This window comes from Trichosurus vulpecula, chromosome 3, assembly GCF_011100635.1.
Source record: "Trichosurus vulpecula isolate mTriVul1 chromosome 3, mTriVul1.pri, whole genome shotgun sequence".
NCBI lineage: Eukaryota > Metazoa > Chordata > Mammalia > Diprotodontia > Phalangeridae > Trichosurus > Trichosurus vulpecula.
Window position 1 is genome coordinate 109,325,852 of NC_050575.1, and position 19,487 is coordinate 109,345,338.

Sequence of the window (19,487 nt, forward strand, 5' to 3'; positions counted from 1 at the left end):
CGTCTTGTGTTCCGGCACAACCTAAGCTGGAGAGGACGCGCTGATTGTCAGCGATTGTGTTTGCCTCTTATGTACATACTACAGTGGACAAGTCGTGTTCAGAGAACGGTTCGAGGACCTGCTCCATTCCTAACTAATAATAAATGGCATTTAGATGGCGCTTTAAAGGCTGCAAAGCACCCAGGGAGGGATTGAATCGCAGAGATCCTCGGGTCCCTCCATTCATGTCACAAAGGAAGGACTTCCCTTCTCTGCGTCTCAGTTAAGAAACTTCATAAAATGCGGAGGTTGGACTCAATGTACCCACTTTCAACTAGAGCTGCCAAATTCTGCAAATTGGGAAAGACTTGTCCTGCTGCCGGCATTCAAGGCTCTCCCCAGTCTGGCCCCAACCTTAACTGTACAATTCTTCACGTGCTCTGCATTCCGGCCAAATTATCCCTGTTTAGATAGAGAGTTGTAGGAGCCCTAAGAAGTCATCTAGTCCCATCCCTTTATTTTACAAATGAGGAAATGGCTTGGAGAGGCTGTTTAGCTGAAGGTCCCACCTATAGCAGGTGACAGGGCCAAGATTTGACCCAGGACTTCTGACTCTGGAGTTAAGCATTCTTCCCAAGACATGCTACATCATTGCCCACACCTAGAATGGATGTCCCCTCACCTGGGCTGGGTGAAACCTGGACCCTCCTTCAAAGTCAAACTCAAGTAATGTGGCAGAACCAGGAGCAGAGCCAGCTTAGCCCCTCCTATCTCTGATGTCTCCCCCAACCAGGCTTCTCTCCCACCTTTCCCCTGTGCAACTCTTTTGGGAATACACTGCCCTTGGATCAGGCTTAGCTGAGAATAAAGGTAAAAGACCAGTTGTCTCAGGGCCCAAAAGATCCACTTTGCATTATAAATAATACAATAAAATAACAACTCCTCGGAACTGAGTTCCTGGTTCATAAGCAGGGAAAAAAATAAAACAATTTGCCAGACTTTAGATCACCATCTGAGAGACCACCATAGTGAGACATCCCAATGTATGTGATTCACCAAATTGTAGTATCTGTAGTTAGTGGGCAGGGCAAAGGTAAGGAATGCTCTCCAACCATGAGCTAGTTTTATTCATCCACTCATTTATTCATGCACATGTATACATGTAATGTTTGGGGCCGATGTCTTCAGGGGGTTCTCATTAAAGCTTCTAGACTCTGAAGATGGCTATGCCAAACAGATTCTTTCCCAGAATTCATCAGTTTGGTGGCATATAACTTCTTTTTGTGCGAGAGAATTCTAGGCAGAACAAACAGGTAGATGTTCCTCCATTTTTGTTACCACATAGGAGGAAGGGTGGTAGGCAGTGTTGAGTGGTAATCCAATTTCTGGGTACCTACCCCTCACCCCTGATACTTTTTATAGGTTGCTGTTGCTTGAATGGTAGTAAATGGAACTGATGGGACACTCCCTATGAGCCCCTACCTGCCTCCAGTCCACACAAGGAAGGAATAGACAGGAGAGTCAGAGGGCTGACCTCCTTGGCTCCTAGCCAAGAGCAATCACAGTGCTCATTGTTAACCTTCCAGTTGGGTTCCCTTCTCACCCATGCATCATCCTGGATGTCTTGTGTCTGATTACAGACCCAAAATAAGGCAGATGCCGTATGTTTTTCTGATGTGACCAATGGGGTAGATCAGTACGACTAGATGGGTAGAGACTTAAGAGGTTTAAATCCCTTTAAAAGGAAGGTGGGTGTTTTGCTGGTTTTTTTTTTAACATGGGATATTATCTTTGCTTCATCGTGAACTGAAAGAGGGAAAAGAGTGATCTCTGATCTCGTTTGAGTGTCCCACAAGCAAGAAAGACCTATCATAACTTTACCCTTAGGTGAATGTTTCCTATTAATAGGAGAGTTTATCAGCAAATACCATAATTTACAGATACCTTTAGCCCTGACAGACAAGCTTTGGAGTCAAATGTATGCCCTGGCAGGGCTGATCTCATGAGAGGAGCTCATATTCTAAAGCTCCACATTCATTACAAGCAGGGTTACCCCCTTACACGGGGACATCATCTATTTCGGTGGAGCTCCCCTCTAACTATTACACATGCACGCTTTCCACAAACATGTATTGTTTCTGTTACATTCAGGGCACTGAGCTAAGTGCTATGAGGAATCCAAAAATTTTTAAGACACAGTCCCTTACATGCAACTGGGAAGATTCCGATGCGTACACAGCTAAGTGTCAATATAGGTGTGATGATGCAAAGCAGAAATTTAGAGCTCAATGAAAATCTGAGGAAGAAGGGAAGACTTCATGGAGGAAGCGGCACATAAACTGCACCTTGAAGAAAAGGAATTATGAAGGACAGAGATGAGAAGGAAGTGCTTTTCAAGGGTGGCCTCTGCAAAGGCACAGAAGAGGGAGGGGAAGTTCAGAGAGTATGTGGAATAAAGCAAAAATGTAGGTGGAAGGAGGGCTGTGTAGGACTTTAAATGCTGGGTGAAGAAAGCTGCATCTTATCTTGTAGAAACAATAGGTCACTGAAAGCTGGCTAACCGACCTGGTTAGACCTGCATGATGGGAATAATATTTTGGCAGGTGTTTGAAGAATGGATGGGAAAGGGGAAGGGAGACTAATTGGGAAGCTGTTGCAATAATCTAGGTAAGAGATGATGAGTGATTTAAACTAGAGTGGGGGCCCTGTGAGTAGAGAGTAGACATTATCAATAGAAGTCATAAAGGTCAAATAACATGACTTGGTAACTGAAAAAATGTGGGGGTTGGAGGAGAAGAATCAGAACTGAATCTAAAGTTGTGAGGCTAGTTCCTGGGAGTTTGGTGGTGACATTAGCACAGGCCTGCACAACCTGCGGCCTGCCAAAGGATTTCAGTGGCCTGTGAAAAATATAAAGGAAAACATCCTCTCCATTCTTTTGCAGGCCGCCTGAAATCCTTTGGCATGCCCATGGGCCACCTACGGCCCTCAGGCTGCAGGTTGTACAGACCTGCATTGGAAGAAACAGAGAAGCTGGAAGGCCAGGTTTAGAGAGAAGATGATGAGCTTGGTTTTAGACACATTGAGTCTGAGATGCTGTTGGATATCCAAGTGATGTCCATCAGGCAGTGGTTGATGGGGGCTGAAATTCAGGAGAGAGATTAGGGCTGATTATATAAATTTGGAAGTAGTCTCTATAAAGATGACAATTGGATTCATGGAAAGGGATAGGAGAGTATGTAGAGAGAAAGGAGAGCACACGACAGAGCTTTTTGGGACAGCTAGGTGGTACAGTGGAAGAGCGTTGGGCCTGGAGTCAGGAAGATCTAGATTCAAGTTCAGGTTTAGATATTTACTAGCTGTGTGACAAGTCACTTGGCCTCTGCCTCAGTTTCCTCATCTGTAAAAGTGGGGTAATAATAACACCTACCTCCCAGAGTTGTTGTCAGGATCAATTGAGACAATAATTGTAAAATGCTTAGCATGGTGCCTGGCACATAAATACTGGCTATTATTTGAAAGGGGTGAGAGGAGAACTCCCATACTTAGAAGACTAGAGGAGGAAGATAAACTAGCAAAAGAGATTAGAAATGAGCTTTCAGGCAGGTAGGAGAACTAGGGGAGAGTGGTGTCCCAGAAGACAATGAAAGAGAAAGTACGGGGAGGGGAAGATGGTCAGTAGCATAAAATGCTTCAGAAAAATCATGGAGGATGAAAATTGAGAAAAGCTTTAGCCATTTAAGAGGCCCGGGTGAATTTTTAGGGGGCAGTTTCAGTAGAGCAATGGGGTCAGATGACAGATTGTTAGAAGATGATGGAGTGGAGGTAAGAAGTGTAGGTATTACCCTTTCTTGGAGTTTAACTGTTAAAAGGAAGACAGGAAGAAGATCAGAATTGGAACTAGGCTGGGGCAGCTAGGCTGGGCTTTGTTCCCAAGAGTATGAAAATTTAGGGGACCCCTTCTATTGCATTTTCATTGAAATTAAAACAGTTCATTGCTAGTTACTAAGAATAATTAGCTAAAATTGGAAGGCTACCAGATGCCTCCGCCCAGCCCCCATTCTAGATGGGTACTTCCTTGGCTTCCCCAGTAGCCTCCTGAGCAATAGCCCTCCAAGTGGAGTACATAATGGCACTGGCATCCCAGGAGAGTGTCCTGGGTCTGTCCCACCATGGGACCATGTTTCCTAAGCTCCTATTTCCCTCCTCCCATGTCCCACCCTCATTTGCCCTGGGCTAGTGTTGTGGAGCTTGCCAGGACACTAGAATTTCTGGTTTCAGCTCAGTATAGGACAATAGCTTGGAAGGTCCCAGTGGGGATGGGCAAGGGCAAGGGCATATTTTTAAGGGTAGAGGGCACCTGAACAAGTTTATAGATAACAAGGAAAGAACAGATCATATGGAAGTAGACTGATAGGTAAAACCAGAAAATGAGAGAGTGGAAAATGAAAGGGAAATTATTCTACCAGCTAAAAGGGAAATTGTCCCAGCGATCCCAGTTTTGAAGGACCCTAAAGCCTCATTTTATTTTGCATTTCAAATTGCACTGTTACAATTGTACTCCTCTAGGTGGAGAGAGCAGCTGGCTAAGTTGGCAAGTAGAATGTAAGCTGTTTAAGAGGAGGGACTGTTTCATCATTGTGCCCCCATCTTCCAACACTGTGCTTACACATAGTAGGCTTTAATGTTAGTTGAATTGAGTTACACTGCTTTTAATCTGTCCCATGATGGAAGTAAGAAACACTAGAATTCACCAAAGTCCCACTTTGGGCCCGTGAGGCCCAAGAAAAATGACTTGAGGGTGAATCACCAGATGTTCTATCAGTTGTCACTGATTGTGTGGGGGTGGGTGAGTGGGAGCAGTGAAAGTGAGAATGCCTTCCTCTCCAACCATCTGCCAATTTGTTCCTCAGTGCCCTCCCTCAATGAGTTCCCAAATCCAGCTCAGCCAAACTGAGGAGACTTCACCCCCTGAAATGAATAGTGACAATGACAAGTATTATTAAAAGAAATTTAATAGTTTTAATTAAAAAATTCATGTCCTATGAAGGACACTGCCATTTAGAAGCTGCTCTTGTCACAGGTCCCCATCTGGCATGCACAGCGCCCTGGGGACCAGACGCACTGTCTCCATACAGTGAGAAACCACCAGTTAGACTTCAAGGTACAACATGAAGTCACTTCCATACAATATCAAAGATCGGTGGTTGTCTTTAAAAAATGTTTTAAATATATTACTCTGTTGATTACCAATTTTTTTACACAAAGTTGCTAATACAATATACAGTGTTCATACATTTCTCACATAAAATACATTTTGTTAAGTGTTTTATATACATCGGTGGCTTCTGGCCTGGTGAATTAGTTATTGCAGGGGGTTAGGTATCTTCAAACATGTCCTGGATGCTCAGGTCTGCACCCTGCTACACACCACTTAATATGCCTATCTACACTGCATTCAGCACTCCTGTAAAAAGGCCTTTGTGGTTTCTAAACCAGGCCCAATTTCACTGCCTGTGTGGTAGCTCCCATCTCATACTCAGATGCCCTCTGGGGCCTAACCATAGACCTTACTCTTACTAGATGCCAAAGGAGTGAGGGATAGGCTTGTTTGATTATAGATGATGAAAAATTAAAGAAGATACCCTTCTGGTATCTTATGGGGGGCACCCTTGTGGAAATGCTCCTTGGACTATTCTGAAAAATACCATCATGTTCTGCAACAAATCTAGGAGGAAGAGAAATCTGGAAATGGTATAGCTTAATTTTGTACATAGCAAACTATAAAGAAAGAAAAGCCCCCATTTTAAAAAATTTCTTATGGCTTAAAATTATTGATTTTGATCAACCAATTGGCAACACTATTTTTTCTTCTGGTGAAACAAAATTTAAATTTAACAAATGCTTATTAAGTATCTACTTTGTGCACAGCACTGCATGGGGGAGATGTAAAGATAAATAAGATGAGGTACCTGCCCTCATGGAGCTTACGATCTATTAATAAGTTCTAAGGTCACGGTAATTGACTTAAGACTCCATGGGCAGACAGTTCATCTAACAGTCACCACTAAGCCCGAGGCCTTAGCAGCCGGTAGCCTGTGACTGTGACCTTAAAAAACTCTCTCGGACTAGCTCTTGGCCAGATGAAAGCTCATACCAAATGGGTTAAGGTGTTAGAGAAAGGCAGATTGTTTCTAATTCTCAGTTATCTGCTACAAAATATAAGCATATGTTAAGCAAAACATTAAACATATAAGCATATGTTAAACAAAATGTTTAAATTTTATAGCAGATAACCAAGAATAAGAAACCCACATGTGTGTATAAACACACGCATATATACACATATGTATATCAGTATGGATAACCTGTAAATCTCTTTTGGCTTTGCGGTGTTCTTTTTGCACCTGTGGTTGAATATGGGTGTTTCTGGTTTTGAAGGAATTCACAATTCAAAGTAAATAATGGTGCCAGAGCTGTAACTCGGAAGGATCTGGTAAACTGTCCAACTTCTCCATCCTTCCCCCCATTCCTCAGTCTAAGAGAAGAGGAGGCAGAGTCATTTCTTCAAGGAGACGGGAAATTTTCCTCAGCAAAGATGAAGAAGCCTTTGTTCCACTTCTTGCTAAGTCATATTAATCAAAGATCTGTGTCAACCAGAGCAGGAGATGGCATCAGCAAGAATTTAGAATCTCATTTTTAGAGCTGGAAGGGACCTTTGAGGTCAGCTAGCACATGGGCCTCATTTTACAGAGGAGGAAACTGAGGCCTAGAGAGGTTAAGTCACTTGCTCAAGGCCACACAGGTAGTAAGTGTCAGAGCTGGGATTTGAACTCAAGTCCTTGTGACTTCAAGTTACACTCTCCTTCCAAGCTGGCTGCCATCGCTGATCTCTTAGATACTGTTCTGATGCAGACACTGTCAGGCCAAATCCACTCTAGGAGGCAGCAATGGTTTCCTTGTCAAGCTTGTGTTGACTAGTGCAACACCGAGCATGTGAGAAACAAAAGGATAATGGAGAGAGGCCATTCTGACTCAGGCCAGGCATCTATGAGTCTGGGGCTGCAGCTCTGGTCAGCTATGACACAAGTAAGTCCTCCATTTTGGAAGAGTCCAGCAATATGGTGAGTGTAGAAATCCTTGCGCCTCCCCATACAGGGGCAGAACTGAGATGACACATTGGGTGGTGCCCAATAAGGCCACATTTAAAGTTAGGCAAGCTTCATACACCTGTAGCCATGGCTTTGTATCTCAGCACATCAGTGTTCCTTTGTTGTATATCCCACAACAGGAAGTTAATCAGAGAACCTGTCAGTGGGGTCCTATCTCCACAGTAGGCAAAGTCTCTGGTTATTAATTTACCTAGCTGCTAGGGAGACAACAAACAGGGCCCTGTTTGGCTCCATTGTGTTCGCAGGTTTCTGCTTTGCATTGATTAGGCACAAGAAAAAACTAGGCTTGGGGGTCTTTGACTCACCTGGCTTTTTCTACTATCACATCCCCCTGCCTCCAGGCAAACCCATGAGAAGCTGGACAAGTTTATTTCCTATATTTAATGCCCTTGAAACAAGGAGGCTTTAATCCCTGGCTGAAATGACAAAGCTCAGAGTTTCCTCTTCAGGGAGTCAGCCTTATCCCACTGCAAGGGCACACTGGAGAAGGACCCATAATAGCTGCCCTGAAGTAGATGTAGTAGGTAAGATCATCGTTCTCTCAATTTCTCAGTCTGGCAGACCCTTCCCTGTGCTCTCCACAATCTGTAACTTGAGATTCAGCCATAGAGACTTCTGCAATTCTTCCAAGCCAGTTGACTTCATCTGTGGAGACTGGGAGCCAAAGAAACCCTTGGAGAACCTCCACCTCACACGCAGATACACCTTACATGAGAGGCCCTGGACAGAACTCAGACCAGGGAGTCTAGAAGTGGACACATCGGATAGGCATGCCCTAGAGTCCTTATATATTTAGGACTAAAGTCATCAGGTCTGCATGTCATCAGGTACAACTAGAGGTCAGATATGGTCAGCTCCTATCTCTTTGCTGCTACACACCTTGCCACCTTCCCACCCAGCATGGAGGCCAGTCTGGACTGAGTAGATTTCAGGACTGGTCTGCAATAATATAGTTACTAAGTACATGGTTTTTGGATTAGCCCCTCCCCTGGTTCTCGAGACATGTGGACACTTAAAATGTCACTATACTCCATCTGTTCTACAGCACAAACAAGGTAAAACTGTTCATGTGTGCCAACTCCTGGGGCAGCTGTGGACCCCAGCTATCTTCTCTGTCTTGTCCTCATCTGAGATGCCCAATCCTAGCTAGTCTTTTGGAGTCAGGGTGCTGTCCACCTTCTTACAGTAGCAAGGTGTCAGATCATATCTCAAAAACACTTGAGTTCTCCCCATCCAGCTCTGGCTCACTGAAAGGCCTTTGCCAGCCCACTATTTCTACCTCCACCTTTATCTCTCTGTCTCAGGTTCCTGAAGACAATGGTCTCAGCTTCTGGACCTGTCTAGGGTTGAGTGAATCAGTCAAATCATGATGGTAAAGGGCTATTAACATATAAAACACAATGTAAAAATTATCAGGCATCACTGTTTCGTGTAAGGGCTGCATATAAAGATGTGTTTGCATATACAGATGTGTCTGCATAAATGTACACATGTTGTTTATATACCTCTGGAATATTTTGGGGGTTTTTTTTCTTTTTTGAGCCTAGCCCTCTCTGTCTCATCCAAGTTAAAAGTGCAGTTGGCCACTTACCACAGATTCCATTTCTAATCAGTAGGCAAGTTTTGACCTCTTTTTTTTCTCCTCACCTGGGATGGTTAACCCCTCCTTAGGCAGCTTGATGGACCTCTGCTCCATGAAGCTCACCATATTGGTGTTACACTTAACTCAGATACCCAGTCAGCTTAGCCCACTACAGCACAGAATCCCTGATATCAAAGATTCCACCAGTCTCAGCCTCTCTGGCAGCAGGGACTATGTATATCACAGCCGCCACCCCTGACCCAGATCTTTAATAAAAAGTTAGTCCATCAGCTTGCAGAGAAATTTGTTTGCTGACTCAAGAAATTAAGGAATCTCAAAGCTGGAAGGAACCTCAGAGGGCCTTTAACCCAACCTGTACCCAAGGAGGGATCCATGCTGTAACATCTCCAACAAGTTGTTCTGTGACTTCTGCTTCAACACCTCCAGTGAGGGACCTCCTGGGGCAACCCATTCCACCTTTGGATCACTCTAACTTATAGAAAGGGATAAACATGTACTCGTTCCCCAAATCTTGGAAGCTAGAACGTGGGCACCTCCATGGAGCTGAAAAGAGGTAGTTTATTTATCCTGCTTAAGTGGAAAGGAAACATGAAATTTACTGTTCCCCTGCCCCCCAAGAGGCGATTGAGGCTGAATAGATAAACAGCTTCCTCCAAAGGAGGAAATAAATTCACCATGGTAGTCGTCGTAATGGGCTAAGCTGAAAATTTCAGTTGTTTGGGAGCAATCAAGCCACTCGATGGCTCCTATCAGAGAAAGAATCCTGGGCTGGAGGGATTGTGGAAATAATGTTGGGGTGATTTCCTTCTGCTTGTGAAGCCCAGGTTCCTTTGGAACACAGGCAACCTAGAAACTCCATTTCTTCAATGGGCTAGTCCCTTACTGCCTTCCTGCATGCTGTGCTTCCTGAAGAGCCACTGAATAAATGGCCTCATCAGTCATATGCACCATGCTTGCCTCCTCCTCACCTCCTGTCACCTTTAATAAGAACCAAATGCTTTCTGCTGGGATGAACATTACCAGTCCTGGCATGGGCTCCATCAGCACAGATTAGTTGACTGTCTATGCCTCCAGGAGTAGCCCTGTCACCCTCCATATCCTGTGCTTGCAGTTCACCAGAAAGGAGACTCTGTACCCACAACACATGGGCACAAAAATAAAGCTGGATGTGCTTGGGAGGCAGTGAAAGCATTTCAGAATCTTGTATTGACCACTTAGCCCCATCAGGGATCCTACTTCTGTTACCAGCACCTGAAGGGCTGGGGACATTAGCACTTGTCCACTTTAAACACTACAGGGATTAGCTATGTGCTTTAAGCTAAGTCTCACTCCTACAGTGATGTTTTCATAAATTGGCAACATGAGTTCCTATTTCCCTAGGCTGGAGTATTGAGAGGCAGATAACTCAGTAGCCAAAAACTGGCTGGTCCCTGAGTTTCATGAGATCCAGGTATCAAGAGTTGGGAGGAATCTTAAAGATCATCTGGTCCATCTCACTAATTTTATAGATAAAGAAACAGGTCCAGACAACTTCACTGACCTGCCCAAGGTTGCACAGCTAGTAATTAGGAGAATCACAATTGGAACCCAGGTGCTCCAGATACAAAATCCAGTGATCTTTCCCTTACACAACTGTGCCTTGACAGACAGGAGCCAACATGAGAATCTCCTTGACTGGAGACAAATGTAATTTCCCCTTGACTTTTACTAGTCTTGCAAGATTTTTTCTTTTTAAAATGTTAATTTTGTAGAGCTAACTGGCAAAATTCCATGTGGAGTTTTAAAAATCAAATGAGATTGGAGCAACCTGATTTTTTATCTCTGACAGTGGACTCTCCGGGGGACCACATCCTACAAAGTGAGGCATTGTCTTAGTGGGATTGATAGGGCAGCTTCTCTGGACAATTTCACGGATTCTCACCTCCCTTGGAATGATGCGCAGGAAAGAGCCCCTACTGACTATGGCTATGAAACTGGTCATTCACCTATTCACTCAACAAACATGGAGTACATGTGTGCATGGTGCTGTCAGTCTCCAACTTCCAAGATGACTTAGGGTTCTTGCTTTGATTCTATTAAGGGGTACTGCTAGGGAGACCCCAAGAGGCATAAATACCCTCAGGCACCCCTGCTGAACATAACCACAGAGTTAACCATGGCTGCAGCCTTGCTGCAGTAGAGTTGGACCTCACTCCCGCCATGGGTCTTGAGCTATAGTTTGGAAAACACCTTACACCACAGACATTCTACTGCTGTCTCACACACATCCTGTGTCAACACCAGTTACTCATATAAGCAATATTCTCAGGGCCCAGGCTGCACATGAACCTTCCCATTTATAGCCATCCACCTTGGTCTTTGGCACAAATGGGGCCACAAGTGGTTTGTACATGCATGTGTGGGTGTGTGCATGTGTGGGTGTGTGCATGTTTGTGTGTATGCACATATGCATGTGAGAGACATGTAGGAGTTTAAACACTAGGGCTGCAAGTGCTTCACAAGAGCAGAGCGGGATTCCTCGTGTCCCATTTCAGACATCTGGCAGTCACTTGCACAAGGCTAAAAACTGGTATTCTTCATTCAGAATGGTGATAAGTATAGTCCAAGGTAAGTTCTCAGGGGTGGGCAGTTCAGAGTGACACCAGGATTGAGGACAACTGTGTAAAATTTTCCTCTCTGAAAATGAGAATCGGCCTCATTTTTTCTACTCTCCATCCCACAAGGCTGCCCCTCAGGTACTTGCCCCAGGCCAGGCTCAGGAATGCTCCATGCCTTAGCCATGACCAGGTCCTTCTCTCTCCTGAGTCCAGGGACATGGCTGCAGCAGAACTAAGAAATTCGGCAACAGCCTCGCACTTTCTCCTCCATCTCCTCCATTGGGGCCTTGAACTTTAGGAGAGGAGGGTCCCCACTGGCTACTGTGTAATATACAGAAGTCCCATTGGCACTGTAAGGAGAAGTTCTTGTTCCAATCAGGGGGGTCTTGCTCTCATTGCTGCCCTCACCCACCCCTGTCACCCCACCACCTAGGTGGGGGTTCAGAAAGGGGTGGCTGAGGAGCTTGGCAGCTGCCCTCTGCCGCTTCAGCTCTGACAGCGTCTGGTGGCTGGGTTCCTTGTATACATTCCAGGGCTGTGGCATGTCATGAAGGCCAGGGCTACCATAGGGAAGAGATGCACTCAGGGTGTAGTCTGGCACCTCATGAACCTTCCAGATGTCACCATTGGCAAGAGAATATTGGTGGGTGGTGGCCGGAGCCCGGAGTCCATTCTGGATAGGCATGTCCCCATTAGACAATGAGTATGGGTAAGTGCTGACTGGACCCCGGAGACCATTCTGGATGGGTAGCTCTGTGTTTCCCAATGTGCTCTTGGTCATAAATTCAGAAAGAAGCAATGGCTTTTCCAGCATAGTGTTCTGTGAACAAGGGAAGGAAAGTCACCGATTGTTAGTATCATCCAACTCTGAAGAGGCTTTGAACAAAATGGGATTTTAACTCTACCATTGCTCCCACCATACAGTGAATGAATGAATAAATGAATGAAAGAATTTATTAAGTCCTTATGATGTGCAAAGCACTGTGTTAAATGATGGGATACACAAATCTAAAGGTAAGACAGGGCTATCAGAAGATTTTGACTTCCCTGTAAGTCGGAGAGGCTCAGCACAGAGCTCTCCAAGCCCATGGATATCTGTAGGAAAACTCTAATCACAAAGCTCCCCCGGGAACAGAGAGCCCGGGTAGTTCTTCAGGTTCTGAGTGACTGCCCAGTTCTGTGAGCACCTCAGGCTTCAGTCGATTAGAAAGCACAAAAACAAATTCCACAAACAGCCAAATTAGGAGACAATTCTGTGCTTTAAAGAAGGACCATTCACAAAATGATTCATCGTAAGACCTGGTGCTAGAACACCCCTCAAAACTCTAGTCCAGCCCCATCATCTTAAAGAAGAGGAAGCAGAGGCCCAGAGGGAGGAAGTGATCTGCTGAAGCTATCACAGAGAGTAAATGAAAGTGTCCAGTCTTGCACCCAGGTCCTTTGACTCCCAGTGTGCTGTGCTTTCCCCTAGGCCAGACTGTCCCATCACAAGTCCTTTATAAAGCAAGTGGTCCTGAGTCAACTAAGGGAACTACAGATCTCACTCAGGGCTATTTATCTGGTCACTTCTACCTGAAGGCCAAATATTACGGAAACTTCTGAAATGTCATTAAAATGATAGAAGACATGCTCATTCAAAAACTGCCAATTGCCATTTTTTTTTTCAAGTCAGCAATTAAACTACAAATCAAATTTAAAACTGTGACCTGGTGAAGTGGAAAGAACACTGAGAATTCCAGAGAGCTGGGCCTGAATCCTGACTTCCTCACATACTGACACTTGGTTTTTCTGGGCCTCTTCAATAAGATGAGGATATTGAACCAGATGATCCACGAAATTCCCTAAGCTTACAAATTTTATGATCATACCTTTTTGTTTTACTTAAAATTTAATCAAAATCAGTTAATTCCTCTAAATGTTACCCTGGAACAAACTGACAAATAATAAGAGAGGCCAGGTGGTCAGGCTGAAATGGACTTCTCATGTGAGTTAGCAGAATGGACACTAGATTTAATAGTGGAGGATCTGGGCAGCTTTGCCTCTTTGCTAGCGTGTGATCTTGTATCCATCACATAACCTTGCTGGCTCAGTTTCTTCATCTGCAACATTAAGGGGTTGTATTAGCGGTACTATTAAGGGATCAATATTTTCATTTTTTCTTTTGGTTTCAGGAATCTTTACACTCTTAATAAAACCTTTTATTTATGTGGATCATAGCTATCAATATTTACCGTATTAGAAATCAGAACAGATACATTTATAAATATTTATTCATTTAAAAATAAGCCCATTGCAAGTTAACATAAACATTTTTATGAAAAATAACAAATTTTCCCAAAAAAAATTTAGTGACAAAAAGGGGCATTGTTTTTCATATTTTGTAAATCTCTTTAATGTCTGGCTTATTAGAACACAACTGGATTCTTAAATATGCTTCTGTATTTAATTGATTATGATACGTTATTGTGGTTGAAATGTTTGAAGAAAACCTGGCCTCACACAGATCTATAACAGGCAAATAACCTCTTAGTACTATAAGTGAAATAGCTTTGCTCTCAAGGACCACTTGAAAGGCTCTGGGGGCCCCAGGGATGCTCAGACCATACTTTGGGAACCCTTGGATTAGATGATCCTTAAAGTCCCTTCTAGCTCTAAATTTATGACCTTATGACCTTACTCATTTTTGTCAAAAATGATTTGACCTGGCATAGAAGGTAGAAAGCCAAGAAGACAGAAATTTGAGTTTAAGTCTCCGCTGACACACAAGGCCTGTGTGACTCAGCGCAAGTCAGTTAACCTCTTAGTGCTGCCCCAGGCAACTCTCCAGGACTACAAGTTGAAGATAAAGCTGCACTGGTAGAGTCCATTCCTCTGGGGTAATCCCTTATGCCAAGTCACAGGTCAAGTCCAAAGGGGAAAAAAAGATTTAATTTGAAAAGGTAGATCTTCTATAGAGGGGTCATGGGAACATATGGATATGGAGAGATTGACATTGACAGAGGGAGTACCCAGGCCAATGAAATCTCATATCTTCCATGATAAAAAAATTAAAAGCTGGTTTACACACATCATTTTCCAAACTGTATTCCAACTAACTTCGGTGAGACAAAACTAATGAGACATAGAACTAGGGTTTCTATAAGAAAATGTTCAATGCTAGCCATATTTTCCCTTCTAGGATATTAAATGTGCAATTATGATATACCAAAAATGTTTATTACATATTGCCCCCCCAATAAAAGAGGAATGGCCCTAATTTCCTTTATTTTGCTCCAAAATTCTCTGAAGCCTTTTTTATCCCAGAAGTCTTCTCTATCCTCAATCTCCATAAATATTTGTTTTCCATTGATATACAGGATGTCTCAAATATCTCAGTGTCATTCAAGCTTAAACAAGCTTAAATGGCACCAAGGCTTTTAGCACAACTTGTATTTCAAGACTGCATGGACAAATCAGTCTGGGAAATGCAGATGTGTTAAAAAGAGGAAAAAGAATGACCTGGCACCTAGTGAAGCCACATTGTAGGACAGACAGCAGGGGGCGCCATCCTCCTGCATTTGCACACCTTCCAGGTTGCTGGTCTATGTCCTAAGTCCCACTAACCAAAGCCAGGAGATATATTTGTTTTCTCAATGCTTAGTTTTTACATGTTTATTTCATCCTACCCATGCAGATTTTCTGAATGACCATATGCCTTGTGAAGACTACCTGTCCCCTACACCCTTCCCAATTCCTCTAACAAAATCCCGGAGCTGATGATCCCTGAAATCAGGCTTGGAAGGAATCCATCTTCCATCTGAGACAGACAGTCATTTTTCTACACTGCCTGTCTCAGATGCCTTCAGTTTTATCACAGGATGATACATGCCTATTAAACAGTTCACACCAGGCCTTCATCAGCCTCAGGTCTAGGCCTGCACTCTCATTTTTACCCTCCATTTTTTTCCCCATAGACCACCATATCTAGCTATCCCTTAACCCTTGACCATACAACACCCAGGCCATGTTCTAGACATGACACCATGCCTGCACACCCCACCTCTCCCCACTTTCTGCCACTTACTTTGGGAATTATAGTCTAATCAACATCACTATGGCACTACTCGCCATCCCTTTGTCTTCCTAGATCCAAATATCCTCGGCCAGCCACCACTGCTCTATGTATGTTATGTGTTACTTACCCCTGTTAAGTTGTGAGGACCCTGAGTACAGCAGGGACTATCTCCCTTTTCAATTTGTATCCCTAGTGCTTGACTCACAGTAAGTGCTTAATAAATGCTTTCTTATTCATTCATTTATTCATCCATCTATCACTCTCCCTCTCTCATTTTGACTTTCTCTATTTCTCCTCCCACCTTTACCTTCTAGAACCCTAATCCTCTATGTTTTGCCCTGTTCTTTCCTCTTTTACCTTCATGACCCTACCCCTTATTCTCTCACCTTCCATTCCTCACAAACCATCCTTACCTATCATCCATTTCTCACCCCGATTCTCCATCCCTCACTCTCCCCCTCATCTTCTATTTTCAGCCTCCATCTTTCATCATTTAACTCTTACTTTCTATCTCTTACACGCACCAATTAGCTTTTGAAAGGAAATTAGAAAAGAAACCATGGGGGCAGTGAACCGAGGAAAAGGAATTCAGGTTGTTCTGAGTTGTTCTATAGGAAAGAACCAGGACCATTAGGAAAGAACTAGGACCATTAGGTGGAAGTTATAGGGAATTAGATTTTCTCTCAATAGAATACAATCTAACCCTCAGCCATAGTATCATTGTCATGAGATAATAAGTACCCCATCACTGGAAGTGTTAAAACAACTATCAGGAGTAGAACAAAATGGAATCTCTGCCCTGGGTGAGAGCACAGAGTGTATAATTTCTAGGGTCCCATCTAACCCAAAGGCTCTAGGACAGTTCTCCTTACCGGGTCCTTGTTCTCTTGATCAGAACGAGTCTCTCTGACATCCCCATTGTAGATGGAGTTTCTCTGCTCCTCTGCTGAGGCCCTCTGCTGCCACACAATGGCTTCCTCCTCATACTCCTTCCGGTACAAGTTGGTCCTGTCTGACAGACTTGCCCGTCTTACCACCTTCCTGTGGAGACGGAGAGAGAGAATGCCTGATTTCTCAGATGCTAGGGAGGCAGGATGATGGGCGTAAATCCCCATATGCAGTACCCAATCAGGCTGTGCCCAGTCAGGGCCCCACTCACCCTCGACTCCCTGCACTGGATGTGCGCCGACTCAGTGAAGACTTGTGCCTCAGTTGGGACTTCATGATCACGTCATGTTTGTGCTTCAGCTCCAACAGCAACACCTTGAACTCCTCCTCCTCACATAGGTCTAAGACAGAAAAACCAGGGAGAGTCAGATTGGGCACAAGGGATGGCTCTCCTAGCTTCAGGGGGCTGAGGACCATTTGCCAGATGAAAGGAAGATGTGACAGCAGTGACACAGACAACGCAGCACTTACTTGGAATAAAGCCTGACCTTTTTAAGGGCAGGCAGGGAAAGGCCTGGCATCCAGCTTTGTTAGGGCTTACAAAGGGAAGAGGCCACAGCAAATACAGTGCTGGGCCTGGAGTTCAAAAGACTCATCTTCCTGAGTTCAAATTGGGCCTTGGACACTTCCTATATGTGTGACCCTGGGCAAGTCACTTAACCCTGTCTGCCTCAGTTTCTCTATTTCTCCTCTGTAAAATGAGCTAGAGAAGGAAATGGCAAACCACTCTAGAATCTTGCCAAGAAAACCCCAAATGAGGTCATGAAGATCAGACACAACTGAAAAATGACTGAGCAGCCCAAAAGTTAGAAGATGAGTCTCATTTCTCGGGACAAAAAGAACCTACTCTAAAAGGTGTGTGGAGATAGGAAGCAAAGGATCAAGGCAATAGCCAGAGGCAAGGTGGTATCATTGAAAAAACCTTGGATTTAGAGGCATAAGACCTCGATTCACATCTTATCTCTACCACCCTAGCGATGTGACCCTGTGCAACTCACAGAGCTTCTTTTTTTTAAAACGTGTAAAGTGGGTATAATAATATTTATAATACCTACCTCCCAGGTTGTTGTGAACATTGTGTTATGTTTTGGTTGTTTTCCTTCTTTCTCTCCCTCCTTTAGATATAAAGTGTTTTGTAAACCATAAATGATATAGAAATGTCAGCTATCATTATTTTAGAAGCAGTTTGATGTTGATGAAAGATGATGTTGATGACGATGAAAGAATGTGAGTCACGGAGTCAGAAAAGCCTAAGTTCAAATCCCAGAAATGTTACTTGTGTGACCTAACTTTCTTAGCCTTTCCAGGTACCCCATCTATAAAATGAGGGGATTGAACTAAATGATCCTTAAGGTCCCTACTTGTTCCAAACCCCATGATTCAGTTTTATTGTTATTAGGATACGGAGGAAGAGTAAACCAGCAGTAAACCAGGACCCTCCAGAACTGACAGTGTTTAAGAGGAGAGAGAGAAAGAGCCCACGTGACTGCAAAATGAAAGAAAGGGAAGAGCTAGAAAACTGACCTATTGGCATCTCATCCATGGACGTCCGAGCACTGAGACTAGCTCCATGGGACACCAGCAGCTCCGCCATCTGCATCTGAAACAAAGAGACAAAGCCACTAGCAGCAAACTCCAAGAAGCTTTACTGAAGGCCACGGAGCAAAATCCTGGGCACCTGGGACCCATGGTAGCCTTACAATGACACTGTGACCAGGGCTCATCCCCTTCAGGAAAGCTTCCCATTTCCCTTTTCTGCCCGGGGATACATGCATTTTAAACGAGAAGTCAAGGAAGGAACACTGCTTGATCCAAAGGAATAAGCTAATAGCAGAATGTCAGGCACCAGGGTAGGGGATGGGGCCTAGGGAGCTTATTCTTTATGGAAACCTTCAAATTCTGCTGACTGCCACCTACCCTTAGCTATTCAAGATGGCCCACTTGTAGTAGAAAGACTCAGTTTTGGCATCAGAGGACAGGGGTTCACATTCTGGCTCTAACTGCTACCTGTGTAACCATGAGTTGTCATTTTTCTCTGGGCCTAGAGGAAGCTGGACTAGCTCCTCTGTAAGATACCTTCCAGCTCTAAATTCTATCACACTATTTGTGATGAGATCTACTCCATTCAAAGTTCAACAAAGAAAAACAGGCACTTGAGGGATTTATAGGTACTTTCTAGGTGACTTCTAGTTGCTTCAGTGGAGCAGATGCAAATAGAGGGGTTATAGCTGGGGTTGTCATCTTTCTAAAGGCAGGATGCCCAGGTTCATAAAATCTAGAGGCAAAAGGGTCCTAAAAGCTATAGATAGTTTCATGGAACTATATAGACTCAGAGCTAGAAGGGAACATAGAGAACATCAAGTCCGGCCTCCTTATTTTACAGATGAGGAAACTGAGGCACAAGGAGGTTAAGCATCTTGTGCAGAGTCACACAGCTAGTAAAGGTCAGAGGAAGGATTTGGCCTTTGTCATTCCAAGTCCAGTGCTTTATCAACTATACCATGCGCATTCAATTTAATTAAACATGTTCATTTTACATTTGAAGAAACTCAAGCCCAGAAAAGTAAAATTACTTATCTAGTCACACAGCTAATAAGTAAGAGACTCAGGATTTGAACCCAGGTCTTCTGAGTCCAGAACCAGTGCTCTTCCCAGCACACTATTCTGGACCCCGTTCTTCCAGAGCAACGGTTCTGAAAGTGGGATCTGGGGGTCCATGGGGCTTTCTGAGACCCCTTCAGTGCATCCTTACAGTCAAAACTATCTTCATAATAATGCTAAGATTTCTTAATATGATAAATATGTTCTTTGGGGATCCCTGAGGTCAAAACTATTTTCATAATAAACTAAGATGTTTTCATTTTTAATATAGTAAACATCAATAGATGTAACCCACATAAACAAAAGCTCAAGGGGTGGGGGGAGGAGGCTTCAATGATTTTTCAAAGTACAAAGAGCTCCTGAGACCAAAGAGTATAAGAACCATAGCTCTATCAAATTCTGAGTGCTAACTCCAGAGTGAGGTAAAGGGACCCAGGCATAGACTGTCACCAGGAAAGGAGCCACCATATTTTGGGGATGGAAATGAGAAAGTTGCCCTGCAGATCCTTATACCCACTGTGGGGTATGGGGTG

General features: G+C 43.9%; 1 protein-coding gene across 1 annotated transcript in view; it reads right to left on the bottom strand.

Annotated features, from left to right (window-relative positions):
* Positions 1-5,014: 5,014 nt before the first annotated feature.
* PPP1R16B (protein phosphatase 1 regulatory subunit 16B) overlaps positions 5,015-19,487 on the bottom strand; it is a 156,403-nt gene continuing 141,930 nt past the window's right edge. Inside the window, exons 8-11 of the mRNA XM_036750564.1 lie at positions 17,878-17,953; positions 16,565-16,694; positions 16,278-16,446; positions 5,015-12,171 (exon numbers count right to left, since the gene is read on the bottom strand). Coding sequence (XP_036606459.1) covers positions 11,584-12,171; positions 16,278-16,446; positions 16,565-16,694; positions 17,878-17,953 — 963 coding nt within the window. The 3' untranslated portion in view covers positions 5,015-11,583. The remainder of the gene's footprint in view (positions 12,172-16,277; positions 16,447-16,564; positions 16,695-17,877; positions 17,954-19,487) is intronic.